The sequence below is a fragment of the Colletes gigas genome, unplaced genomic scaffold, assembly GCF_013123115.1.
Source record: "Colletes gigas isolate AHSC1104 unplaced genomic scaffold, ASM1312311v1 Colletes_gigas_Sc00008, whole genome shotgun sequence".
Classification (NCBI taxonomy): Eukaryota; Metazoa; Arthropoda; class Insecta; order Hymenoptera; family Colletidae; genus Colletes; species Colletes gigas.
The window spans coordinates 2,532,232-2,545,887 of NW_025106637.1; the positions used below are offsets into that span (position 1 = coordinate 2,532,232).

At 40.4% G+C, this 13,656-nt stretch overlaps 2 protein-coding genes across 13 annotated transcripts in view; both read right to left on the reverse strand.

Annotated features, from left to right (window-relative positions):
- Positions 1–13,656, reverse strand: part of LOC122396900 (tropomodulin) — a 78,818-nt gene that overhangs the window by 24,109 nt on the left and 41,053 nt on the right. For 10 of the 12 annotated variants that reach the window (XR_006259070.1, XM_043395648.1, XM_043395651.1 and 7 more), the window contains 6 exons: positions 1,249–1,401; positions 1,005–1,172; positions 793–919; positions 496–716; positions 265–419; positions 84–180 (listed from right to left, as the gene is read on the reverse strand). Coding sequence is in view for 11 of the 12 variants with exons in the window: in XM_043395648.1 (XP_043251583.1) it covers positions 84–180; positions 265–419; positions 496–716; positions 793–919; positions 1,005–1,172; positions 1,249–1,401 (921 nt within the window). In the remaining variant the exon portion in view is untranslated. Of the gene's footprint in view, positions 1–83; positions 181–264; positions 420–495; positions 717–792; positions 920–1,004; positions 1,173–1,248; positions 1,402–2,057; positions 2,204–6,323; positions 6,500–13,656 lie in introns of those variants that run through there. The other 2 variants (XM_043395656.1, XM_043395655.1) reach the window with 2 other exon arrangements.
- LOC122396899 lies at positions 10,533–13,347 on the reverse strand. Its single transcript, XM_043395644.1, has one exon. It carries the CDS (start codon positions 13,084–13,086, stop codon positions 11,254–11,256), a length of 1,833 nt encoding a protein of 610 aa, XP_043251579.1. The 5' UTR covers positions 13,087–13,347; the 3' UTR covers positions 10,533–11,253.

Below are 13,656 nucleotides of genomic sequence, written 5' to 3' on the forward strand. Positions count from 1 at the left end.
AAATTTTATTTCGACCGGCTACTAGGGCTTTTCGGAACTATAACCCAAAAAAAAAAAATAATGACGTAATTTTTATATATTACCTGATTGGAACATCGAAATTCTTCTATTGATTTCGTTTTAAGAAGTGCCCTGATGAGCCTCACTATCACAGATGGACTTATAAAGTTTGTTTCCACACTAAAACGTACAGTTTCAATGTGAAAAATATTTTAAATCGTATTGAAAATAGACGATGAAACTGCCACATAATATTATACTTACTTGAGTACTCTGAGCGTAGAATTTTTCTCTAAGGCTTCTGCCAACCTTTGCGCAGTCTTATCAGTAAGTCCCACATTTGTTAAACTTAAGGTTTCAAGATGAGTATTCATCTCCAGTCCTTCAAATAATTGAATAAACTTTTCGTCGGATATATTCTATGGAATAATAAATTTGCATTAAGTAAACGCTGAACTTGCTAATTGAAACTGTCAGCGAATTTCATAACCTCACTTTAATATTGTTCCAATTTAAATCGGTTAACGAAGCATCGTCTTCTCGAACTTGTTTGATAGTGGCGTCGATGTCTGTATCATTGGGTGGTTCCATTGGGTAAGGTTTTGGTTGACTAGCTTTTGTAACTCCATCCCAACCCATACCAATGGGCTGACCAGAATTTAATAGCGAGGCATGATATTGGTCCTGATTCATCATGGAATGGAATCCGAGAATAGCTACATACAAGAACCAGAGAATATAATAAAAATTATAATTATATCTGTAATTAAAATAAAAAAAAATGTAACTCACCGGCAAGATCAATGATTTCTTCTTGAGTGGCATTAGATAATGCTTGCTCGTACTCTTCTCCAAGATCAATAGCAATTTGTTCGTCTGCTTCTTTCTCTTTTACAGATTCTTGAGGAGGTGGAATCCACTATAAAGTGTAACAGAAATATATACAGATACTACAGGATTGGGCCGTTTACCTAGCTTCTATAAAACTGGCTATTAATACATACCTTTTTGCCTCTAATAACACCAGGTACAAAAGGTTTCAATTCTGGTATATCTGGTGTCTCTAAAGCCTGTTTGTTGATATGTTCGATTAGTTTCTTACGATTTAAGGGACCTGTTGGACTCTTGTCACATTCATAGCTACAACGTTCCGAGGGAGGCATAAAGCTATCCTATAAATTTATTATAAACCACTGTTACAAACTAAAATAATTAAATGAAAATGTCCATGTAAAAAGATTTTCTTACATCAGGATCCACTTCCTTGGCCAGCATATTAATTTCTTCCGGGGTAAGTTGTGACAACAGTTCATCCACATCAACATCGTCATATTCACTCAAGTCTTTCCCATACAACTTTGCTGCGGTTGTCATTGTGGTTGTTTTGGTTGATGCAGAAGTCTGGAAATTTTCCCATGGTTCTTGGTCAACTACAGAGTATCTTCGTGACATTTTGTTAATTGTAATATTAACGTAATTAATTAATTTTGCGAAACTAACAGCAGTTGTTTTGTCATCTGCTAATGCTAAACTATGTTAATTTTCTAGCACATCTGAATTATAAAAGAATATACAATATATTTTTTGGACGAAGAGTACTGTCGGAGTAATTTCTATATTATTTTATTAACGGTTTATTTCACTTTCCTCAAATTCGCATGAATGATGTGCGTGAAGTTCACTGAAACCAGTCGAAACGAACGAGTATAACGACAACAGTGGTCGATGACAACAGCAAAGAAACGCGACCAGGAAGAACGAAATATATATTGTGTTTTCGAGTGCAACGATATCAATGACGAGATATTTCGTCACGGTAAATGCTCATCACTGTGCCCAAGAGTACACGCAAGCGAGTGTTCCTGATCGAACGATCAGCGAATCGACAACTTGCATTTAAATTCGGCAACTGTCCAATACGGCTGATGCCCTTTGCCCCAGATAGTTCCGGATCGATTTTCATTGACAACTCATCTGCCAAATCGACAACCCACGCTAAACGCAGAGATTCGCGCCCGATCCCGAAATATTAGCGTCTAAACAAAAACGAAACTTACTCTTTACGAATTGTACACAACGGAAACCTATACCGGCGATAGTACTCCAATACGAAATTAGGTGAATCGCTCGTAATCAAATACCTCACCCACTTCTCACGACGGACGCACACTTTACTGACCAGTTCACCGATTGCGGCTGATTGCGGCATCGCCCTTTGACGCTTATACCATATTCGTGCAAAGAATTAATCTAATAGGCTGCAAACTCAGACTAGCCTTTATCGTTTTTCAAACAAATTTCTTCGTATATGTTCGATACGGGGCAGTCTCAACGTACCAGAAATTTGTAGTTCGATTAAAAAATGATTTAAAGCCAGAAGAAAATGTTGTTCATTCATTTATTATTTAAATAATTTGACGCAACCTTGTAGGGTGTTAACTTGAACGAGGTATAGGAGAAGCTAGCTCATGGAGAAAGTTTCTGCGCGTCTAGCGTCGCGCAGGTATTGACGTTGATGTAACACCCATGGCGGTTGTTTCAAAACACGGCCATATACGAAGAACGTTTACCAACCGCGAAAACTTGAATAAGAAAGAACAAAACTATAACGTACGCGCTACCATTTTGTTTTTACTTATCGCAGCTCTGCTTTTCGATCTAGCGAAGAATCCGATTCTTTAATGTTAAATAATATTAACTGTGTATAAATATCGTCTAAAATGAAAAATAGTTCGAGTTTTTGGCACTTTAAAACTCAACTTTACAGACACAGTTAAAGATTATACAGAATTAAAGTTCAAAGTATGTTTTCTATGACATTTGTCGCATTTATAATATATAACGCAACGTTCGAATACCGCAAACAGTATTTAACACACGCGTAAGTTACGTGTGTGGTAGTACGTGCGTGTGTATATTATTTACATAATGAATAACGCGTTCATGAGTCATGGGTGAACTAATTTATCCAGATAAAACTTCGTTCGTCACCGACGAACGCTGTAAATAACAAAGAGAACCAATATACCCATAAATTACTCGCCTAAAAGTATTTCATAACTACCAACTTTGTTATCTAGTACAAAATGAGACTCCGAAGCTTTGAAGCCTTATAGCTCATAAATAAACTTTGAACCACGCGGCGCAAGCTCCGAGAGTTCAAAACGAAGCTCATTTCGACGCCAAAGGACAAAATGATCGTCATCCGCGCGATGCGTAATGAATTCCGAAAGAGTTAAGCAAGCAACATCGTTAAGTGTGGCTTTGTCGATCGAAGGAGATCCAGCGATCGGAAGAAACCGTTTCCCGAAAGAAGCGAATCGGCGCGCGGACCTTCGTATGATAATTAACTCGATAAATCAATTCCACCCAAGGTCACGTGCAAGACCGGCAATCGGCGTGGAGGTAAACGGTGGGGGTAAAATTTGCACGCGAGGTGGGAGCATTGCGCAGGCCTGGTGATCATCGTCGTAAAAGACAGCGGCCATCTCTGTCGTTCTACGGTCGTGCAGTTTTGATTAGAGAGCGTCTATCGCGCGTTGTAGCGCTCGTAGCGGCGACAGGCTCAAAAATAGCTGAGGCCTCCTCGCAGGCTGGCACACTCCCAACGGTCTATACTTGGACATCCCCGCGCCATGATTATTTATAGTGAGCGCGAGCGCGGCCACTGGCCTTCTCGTGAACTAACTAGCAGCCACCAAAGACGATCCGTCGCCCGTGACCTAGGCCCGCATTAATAACGATTACACCCCTGCGTTCAGGAATACGGCAGCTTAATCTCTCACCGCTGCACCAACGAATGCATGCCTTTTTGTTTGATCGCGCAGCTTATGAATGGTTCGCGTACACCTGAAATACGTGCGAGTTCTGTTATACTTAACCGGACAGATGCTCGTTTCTGTTCAACATTCAAGATCAGGCAAGAACGCTCAATCCTGCGAGGACATCATGGCGCACGCAACACGTCGCCTTTGATCAAACTATGGAAATCGAAAATCTGCGCTGTTTCTTTGCGTTATCAATTTATGTTCTTACAATTAGACTCTTATTGTAAGAGTATTGTATACTACGTTCTGTGCCACTGTACTTGCATTTTTAAGAACAATATAAATGAGAAATGTAGTTTATTTGTTTCATTAACCTGATCACTAAATGGATGTCAATATAAGGATCTATTGTTTTCCATGCTTTATCAAAGATTAATCAGTACTTTCCCACTTGATATAGCCGAATGAAAAATACAGATTTCATTATCGTCTAAGAGTACAAATTACTTAGATTACATAGATCGATATCTATAAAGTTACATAATTTCTGAAAACAGTGAATTGTAACAATCTAAATATAATACAATGTTTCCCACCAGACACTTTCCCCGTTCGAATATAAATATTGTTTATTATACACGAAACGAGAGATAGGAAAGAAAATCGCTCGGAGATGCAAAACATTTCGAGATCGGAATTCGAATCTACATCGAAACTTTCAGTGCTCCAAATATCGCGCGCGTTCTCGCCGCTCGCGAGAAATCAGCTCGCTAATTAATTTGTACGGCTTCCCGGAAGGTTTATTTCTGCGTAACTGAATGAAAATCGCTCGCGGCTTACTTTCACGGCCACGAAAAAAAGGCGAGTCGTTTCACGTCCAGACGCATCCCTCGCGATATTAATTTCGCGACGCTTAACAAGCTCGTCGGATTCCTCCCGGTGAACAGGGACCAAACGGTGGAAAAATTTATCTGTTCTGCACGGGATTTGAATGCTACGGGCTGTCACTGCTTCTAATAATAACGGAAACAAAGACAGCGGGCTTGATGCTCGTCCAGAAAGCTGTATTACAGCGATCTTCGCGTGCGTTTTGCTCGATATGACAGAAACATCCTGTCTCTTTGCTCCAGAAACTCGTGTCGTTACGTTGGACTGTGGGAACAGAAGAGAGTATCGCTTTGGAAACAATTGTCTAGACTTAATGCGCACACTGGGTCGGATAGAAATCTAAAAGGCTCGATAAAATATTCTTTTAATTCCGTAACTCGTGCCAGCTTGGACCATCCGAGAAAGAAGAGAATATTTTATCCTGGAGACACGTGTTTATATCTTATGGAGTTACCCTGGCGGATGGGAGCTTAAGTTCGCGTCAGTTGTAACTGACTCAACTTCTGACAGTGTAAGATGATACCTCGGAAAATATGGCGGAATATCCTTGTCTTCTTCGTACAGAAATCCGTGCCATTTTCTCGGGGTGCAGAGGTCACGTTGGTAGCTATTTATACGAAAACCAAGAGAAAGGACAGAGAACGCGGGGAAAATTTTGGGAATTCCTTGATTAAAAGCTCCTGGAAGGAGTATGGCTCGAAATTGGGCCGGTTTAAGTATCGGTAATTAAATCTGTGAAGTAGAAGCGGCTCAATCGGGGCGATCTATCCTGCGGTGGTAGCGCGCTAATGGGCCGTGCACGCAATTAGGGGCGTGTGTTTCCTCAAAAGCGTGTCTAAGGACCCCACAAAGCCGGCGTTTCAGTCGGACGAACCGGGGATTCGCGACATCGTGCATAAAGGAAGTCGAAAAGAACCAGAGTCAGTTGCCGGGCAATCTGTTTAACACAGTTTGCACTAACTATGCCAATTAACGTGGTTCCTCCACGAGACGAACATTCTATCGAGCCATAATGTACGAAACGTCTGCTTGTTCATTGTCTGCTAATTTGGGAATAACTCTTTGGTGGTCCCCTCGAGGCAGAACCGAACAAAGATCAGATTCATCGTTAAAATTTCATCGATCTACGTTGACCGTGGCGCTTTATAAGTTAACACGTGTCGCTACAATTTCTGCACCGTGTATTAAATTCGCGTTCGCGGCGATGCTTTCGATGACAGTCGAGCAGACAGGCTCGGTTCGCCAGACGCGAGAAAAAACGAGGAAACGCTTCCTATTTTTGGTGCTCGTTCGCTTCTAAGCCGCCGCGACGCGACTATTTATTTCGACGGTGGCTGATCGCGAATGAAATATCGCCGGCGGAACTTTGCCTTCGACAAAGCCCGAGGCTTTCCCGACAAAGAATGTTTGGACGTCTCTTCGATACGGGTGGATCAATGCTGTCGTTCGCGGGGCCGTCGATCAATGCGAAACGATCGCTCGAAAATAAATACTCGCGATTATTTCGTTGTTTAACCCCTTGAAAAACTATAGATCTGTTTTAGAAATACCTCGTGAATGTAAAAATCTGTTAATTATGATATATAAGCCTCATGATTGTGTAACATTGACATCAAGGGATCAACGAAACGACGAATAAATATTAAAAAATGGCGACAGAGCACTCACAGGAAGTCACGTCGGTTCTCGAGCTATAATATCCGCTGGTTCTTTTCCGTCTATCGGCGACGAGCAATTGCGTCTGTGGAAAGTTTGCAGCATGAATTTCCTAACAACCCGTATAAAGTTATACGAAGTATAAATTTCAAAGACGCGAGGCACTCTGCTTGTCGAAGTTTCGTGCCGAAGTTTCCAAGCAAAAACTGTAACATCTCGATGACTCAGAAGCGCTTCGTTCGCGGTTGTGCAAGACCCGAGGGACACGTCACGAGGCGTAACGCTTAATTAACAGAACTTATCGACAAGTTCCGATAAACGGCGTCGAGCCAAAGGCCTTCTATGGCCAGACGAGGAATTACGAAACGTGAACTCCAGAGGATTACCGCGGCTAATCGAGAGGGAGCAGCATTCTTGCACTTTCAGGTAAACATAGATGAGGTAAGAGCGGTTTTCTACTTGCCATTTCATCGCGATCCCCTCGTATGTTATTCGTAAGCGTTACCCGGGGATCGACGATATCCTTGGGGGGAGATCATTAATTTCGATTATTTGCCACCCACGCGTAACAGTATCTGAGAGTCAATCTGCACTATACAGGTAAAATAACCTATTTATTTTAAAATCAGGTACTTGAAAAAATTCTACAGTTTCGAAGATGTTTTCACAATTTAATTGCAAGTACTATAGAAGTACTAATGTATGTATATTTGTACAGGAACCCTCGGATGTCGTGAATAATTTTTTCTTACACGAATAAGTTATGCAAGTGATTTCACTTGCGGAGTAAGATATGAATATTCAGAAGTAGAAAGTCACCCGTTTAGCAGAACGAGGATATTTTATTAACGAATTATATCACATAATCCGTGCGTTAGAATCGTCGTGAACATTTAATTACCCTTTTATCGTGCAGATAGATGTTTTTCACGATCGACGCAGCACCGATTCTTTTCACGATCAATCAAACACTTCAACGTTCAGAAGCTAAATCATTGAGCGTCGATTAAGTGCAAGTCTTACGTTATCGGAAACGTTGCGATAAAAATGAGAATAAAAACTACACTGTTAATCTCGAGCTATATGAAGAGAAACATGGTGACGTGATGCAATTGCAATTGCAACGTGCTAACGACATTATTACTCTTTACGACACGGCTACATCCTAATTACAGCGTGACGAGCAGAACTTATCTTTGATAGACGTCGTTTTATCAGCTAAAATGCAATTGAATTGAATTCTTTAATCTTTTACAACGCCATGTGACTCTTTCAAAAAAATTGAATGTACACTCGAGTTTAGATCTACAATAGATAATTGCAAAGTAACAGCGATCAACGACTACCTGTTGCTTATCGTAGCAGGGATTGCGGTTAAATTGTTGGCCCCTTGTAAATTGCTAATTCTGCAACAGGAACCGTTGTTGCAGCCGACACGCTGCGTGGATTTTAACGACCGTTACGTCGCAAACGATGCTCGAAGGTAGCCAAACGTGTTCCGGAGATACCTTCGATCGGAAGAATTTAATAAATTCAGGATGCAACGCGGGGATCTTGATCATCAGATTTTTCGAGAACACCGAACCAACCTTATTAATTAGACCAAGTTAGGGAACTAATTATCTCGTTACAACGTTTTCGTCGCGGGCTGCGCGTTATAATGTATGTAATTAATTACAAGATAGCGTCAAAGACGGGGGCGAAACGTGAAAGTAGCGTTTTTAGGTCTTGCACATTTTATTATCTAATTTATAGCTCGTTGCAGCGATGTGACATTTAAGCGCAGGTACATTTCCCGGTTGAAAATCTGAAAACACGCAAAGCCAGTTTTTCGACCAGTTTATTTCTCTGATGGAGAATTAAAGATCTATTCCGAGCACTTCGCGAATAGATTTTGTATCGTTTCGTGAGTTCAAACACAGCCACCGACAAAATCGAGCAAACACTTTGACGATTTATTCCCAGATGAAATAAATCATTCCTGCTTTTAAAACTGATCCATAAATATGAAAACAGTAATAGTAAGCGAGGAATAAAACATTGATCGTAAACGACTAATAAATTGCAATATTTTTGGTCACTACGCACGAGCGTGTGTACAATTTCGTTCTCGACCGTAGCTATAAGATCGAACTAAACTTAGAAACCCGCCACAGTTCGAATAATCGAACGAGCGACAGTGTAACTATAATACTTCAGCCCGCCTCGATCTTCGCGTAATCCTGTTCGATGAAGACCACGGAAACGGAGGCATGGATAGTTATCGTGAATCACGGGCCGTGATTTATGCCGAACGATAGCTATTTTCGCCAAAAACCAGCCAGGCAAACTTGTATCGAGTCGAGTCGCGCGAACGCCGCGGCGTTTATTTGGCTTTCGCGATTTTAAAACAAATACATCCTTCGCCCGAACAGCCTCCCGATCGATGCATCCGTGCCGTCGATTTGTGTATAAACAGATCCTTATTGGCGACACGCCAGCTGCTCAGTCGCCCAGCTATTGAACCGATTTGGCCCCCAAAGGTCCCGTAATCGTGAAAGTGTATCGATCGCAGTTCCGTGATCTGGGTCATCGTGTCAACTTTTCAGCCGACGATCAGCTGGAAAACGGCTCCTCGACTTTCCTCCTACGTAGACAAAAGTAGGGAAACTCGACTCATCGCGCTCAGATATTCGATAATTATAATCGATCGATACAGTTTGAATCTAACACTCGTTTCATGCGTGATTAAAGAAAACTTCACGAGGAGAAACGTATCAATTACAAACAAGTTTCCTTTCGCGATAGGCAGAAGAAAGCATATTTCCAAGATGAAATTTAACCTGAATATGCTGGATATTAGACAATTTCCAAGTAATTTCATTCGGGGAGCAAGTTTCCTTTCGGCGCTTTCCATTCGACGGATTAATTTTACTTTCGTTCCGATACGCTTCAGCGGAATGTTAAAATTGCAACAGGATCGATGGTTACGTTCAGATTGTCATTTTCAGGAAAATTAAAGAAAGTCTTAAGTATCCACTTAGTGGACTGAGACTCATTATAGTAAAAGTTATTTCTATCGTTTCGAAACAGATAAACGATGCGCTGATTAACAATTGTTTGAAGCGTTTACAGGCTTTAAGTGCAATAAAAAACTTTTCTTTGGATAATATAAGACTATTTACGATGAAATCTTGCGATAAGATACGGAACGAGGTTAGACGATAGTTGGAATCAATTGGCAGATAAATTACATCCACTCGTATCGATATCTAGGAAACGTTCGAATGATCCGATCAACAGTCGACGATGAATTCCATACAGGGACGAGAGATCATTTAACGGGAAGATATCTAACTGCTAATTTACACCAGCACGATAAAACAATTTACTCCGAGCGAAATGTGGATTGGTACTTGAATGAGTGAAATCGAGGAATTCAGAAAAAACGAGAAGAAAGTTGTTTGGTATGGCAACAATGTAACAGGGAGAGTTACCAAAGCAATAAAAGTCGAGATGGAACAGTAATTCGATCACGGTCGTTAATTTCTAATTTAGAATCTATTGGCATTAATTTTCAAACTTCAAACTAATGCTTCTTAAAATTGTTTCTTCAAAGGTAAAGTATACGAGACTAAAACGTAAGATGCGCCGATTTATTGCAAACTTCTTTGTTCTCCTTACAGTATTTATTTTTTACAGTCATATTGTCAAGTTTCATTTGTTCGAAGCACTATTCCTACGTTATAGTTTTATGACGAAGTGGACCAAAATGGAAGACATCTCTGACGCTCGAAAAGCTTGCACTATTTAGAACACCGAATAGCGTGTTACTTTTCCGAGGAAACGATGTATAGAAGCAGCAATTTACAGCAAGAAAAAAATTTAATCGCATAGTTTCGACTAAACTTGGCGTAATTTATGGTCGTCGTTACGTTCGCGCGGCGGTTTCGAGCCCATTCTCGCGCAAATCGATCAAGTCGCGATTAATGCTTCTCGATGCTGCAGTTTCCTGTTCGCGATCGCGCCGGTTGTCGTAGGTCAGCAATTCTCGATACGATCTTCCGGTCTTTCTACGTGACTTATAAATACATCGACGCCGCGTTCCATCAACGATCGACGAACGGAGAGCGACGCCGTGCGTATCGAGGCGCGCCGCAGAACGCGGAAAACGTTCCTGACCGTCTCGATGGTACAGGGTGCTTCAAAAAAATATCAACACCCACGTAAAACCGACTCCTTTCGAACAAAACAAAGTTGCGACACGATATATTACCAAATACATTAAATAAAAAAAATATCATATGGATTATTTGCAACGTAGAATGCTAAATGAAATAGTATCTTATACGCCTTGCTTTTGCCTACGAGATTAATTTATGAGTTTCTGACGGGTCAACGCGACCAGTTAATTTTGTTTTGAAGCACTCTGTAGCGCCATCGATGAAATTAAATCAACGAAAATCAGCGACGAGGTAGGAAAGGAAAGGCGCGTTGTTTGATCGATCGAGGCATTTGTACAATTAATTGATGCTGCCGTTTGGCTGCTAGCCGCTGTATTATGTCATGTCGGCCGCAACAATAATGGCATGCGAAACGAGCCACCGTGTGCAGACCAAATATTGGGACGTCGTTAATTAACGGCAGTTTTCTTTAATGACCGCCAGCCAGTGAATGCGAACACGTTGATCAATTATCGCGACAGATTGAACGATGTTGCATTATTTCCCGCGCGATGAATGATCCCGTGCAAGATGTAATTGAGAAGAATCGCTGGTAAAACTTGGATCCCGATTTACGATCTACTTTCTGCCCTTACAGCTGTTGGAATCCGGGTGGTCAAGTAATGCTCCGTTTGTATAATCGGAGTTTATTGCTCGCTGGTACTGCCAATTCCAATCGTTCGCCTTCTATTACTACATGTGACAACGTCTCTTGATGAATGTCTGAGTCGAAGTTTCAATTAATAACGATTTTTCATCATGGGTGATACAGCCTCCCCTTCGTTTGGATATCTCGTGAAGCAGAAAAATCTTTGCAGTAGTCCTAGGCAGCCGCACCAACGACAACAGTTTATACAAATTATTATTATTAAAACAGCAACTACTATTCCTAGAGTGATTGTATACCACTGGGTGTGGGTAACTATAAATGGTTCGTTTAGACTATGAGTTAGAATTTGATCGAACTCGTTTAGTTTGTCGGTTGCGTATTTAAAATCAGATAGATCTATATTTGTCAGTTTTACCGGTTCCAAATGTGTCGCATCAATTTTGACTTTGTTTAGATCCACCATGCAGCAATCACTGTCCACTATACTGATCGAAGGTACGTAATGGCTGATGTTTCTTATAGTTTGCTTCGTTGGTTCCAGAAGATAAATACTGCTGTATCCTTTGCACTGACTTTCTAGATGTAGTATACCTGTCTGGTGCAGGACTATGTCTTCCATGTGGTATCCATCTCCTTGGCAAACAATGGTTACAGTAGTTGGTTTTTGCAGAACGTAGATCCACTGGTTGTTCTGGATGTACGTCCATGTCTCGATGCTGGCCCTGATGGTCTTCGTATCACAATCTTCCGGTATTTTACTCGTACGACGTGATAACAGCTGGGCTTCGCAAGTGGGTTGTTCGATCGCTTTAGTCGTATGGACGTCCATACATACGTAATTCCCCTCCAGATACATAATGCAATTTCTTAAATCTTGTAGTAGGGAAAAGTGCGTCTTAGGTTGGGTTATCATTAAATAGGGTTGTTTGGGAGAAATATAAGAGAAAAAAGAGGTATTTTGAAATTGAACGGGAAGTGGAATCAAATGATAAAGTTCATATATCGTTTTTTTTACTAGCGGATACTTTAAAGCGAATATTATAAAATCTTTCGACGGAATTACTTGTAAATCTAAGATCTTATAAAATATTGGCAATGTCTCGAGTTTAGGGGATACTACTAGTTCATGCTCCCCTTTGTAGCTGGTTAACTCGTTCAACAGAATTTCAGGCGTTACGATTAATGGTGATAAGATGTTGTGTCTTCCCAAGTTTACTGCTTCTATGTATTTATTATACTCCTGCGTGATTGTGTGACTTAAGGACAATAATGTTGAAATTTGTTGTTGTATTATAGATCGAGCTTCTAATTCTGTTATGTATAATTTTGTATCAGTCATGAATTTGTTAATTCGATTTATATTACTGTTCATTATATCTTCGTTATTTTTCAGCGCTGCTAAAGATTGATTGAAATTTTTTATTGTACCGGAAATAATCTGAATTTGAGATTTTAATAAAGTTTGTGTCTGTCTATTATTGTTTAGTAGCATATTGATACTATCCGTATAATACTGTGCATCATTTGCATCAGGAACACCAAAAAGAAACTTGAATGCATGAGATACGGCATTAACTAAGCCGCGACGTTTACGTTTATCAATTCCCTGACCTGCCAATTGATGCAATATTTCATGTTTGGAATTTATATTCTTTAGTTCGTCATTTATTACGTTTAGAGTTTGTTCGCAATTATAGTTTGTATAATTATATCCTTCCTCGTCTTTCATTTTAAACGTGCAAAGATTTTTCGATTTTAGATATATTGTTTCTAATATTAGTCGAGCTTCATCAAGATAGGTAATATTAATGTGCGTTAGTAGTGCCAGTTGAGTGTTTGAAGTTTTTGCAATTCCTAATTTGTTGTAGATTATTCCACTTGAATTGGTAATTGGAGTATTAGAGAAATAGTGGCCATTTGTTAGAAATGGAAGTGCGAGGAGTATACAGAGTGTCCAATTCATGTTGCTTCCCTTCGGTGTTGTCTACGCTTGGTACTGACTCGGTTGATCCAGTGATTCCTTAACAGAGTGTGAACTTGGCAACTACATGCAGTGCGGAATATGCTCCGTATTGAACAACGGCACTTCTGACACCAAATTTATGTTGGAATCCGGGTGGTCAAGTAATGCTCCGTGTAATCAGAGTTTATTCACGATCGTTGTACACACGCTGAACTCAACTATGAAGAATTTCCAATGGAAGTTGACTCTAGACAAGGCGTTAACACCCGCGGACTTCTTGTGCAACTCTAAGACCCCTGCGCTCACATGGGTATATATGTTTAGCGATAGTAGAGGAGGAGGACTCTTTATGACGTATCGATGTTTGGCTTATTGGTTATCCAACACAGCGTTGATAATTTTAAAAAATAATTTTTTCTCAAATTAAGTTTATTTACAAAAAGAACAGAACGTAAGAGTTAATCAGGGAGATGTTTTGAAATCGTGATCTATCGCTTATTTTCCGTTCCGAGGCTGATAACGTTCTCAGAGCCGTAAATAATGAACACAGATAGCGATGCAATTTCTGAT

Excerpts from the sequence above, each read along its gene's own strand:
- LOC122396899 (XM_043395644.1), bottom strand. The coding sequence starts at position 13,086 with ATGAATTGGACACTCTGTATACTCCTCGCACTTCCATTTCTAACAAAT.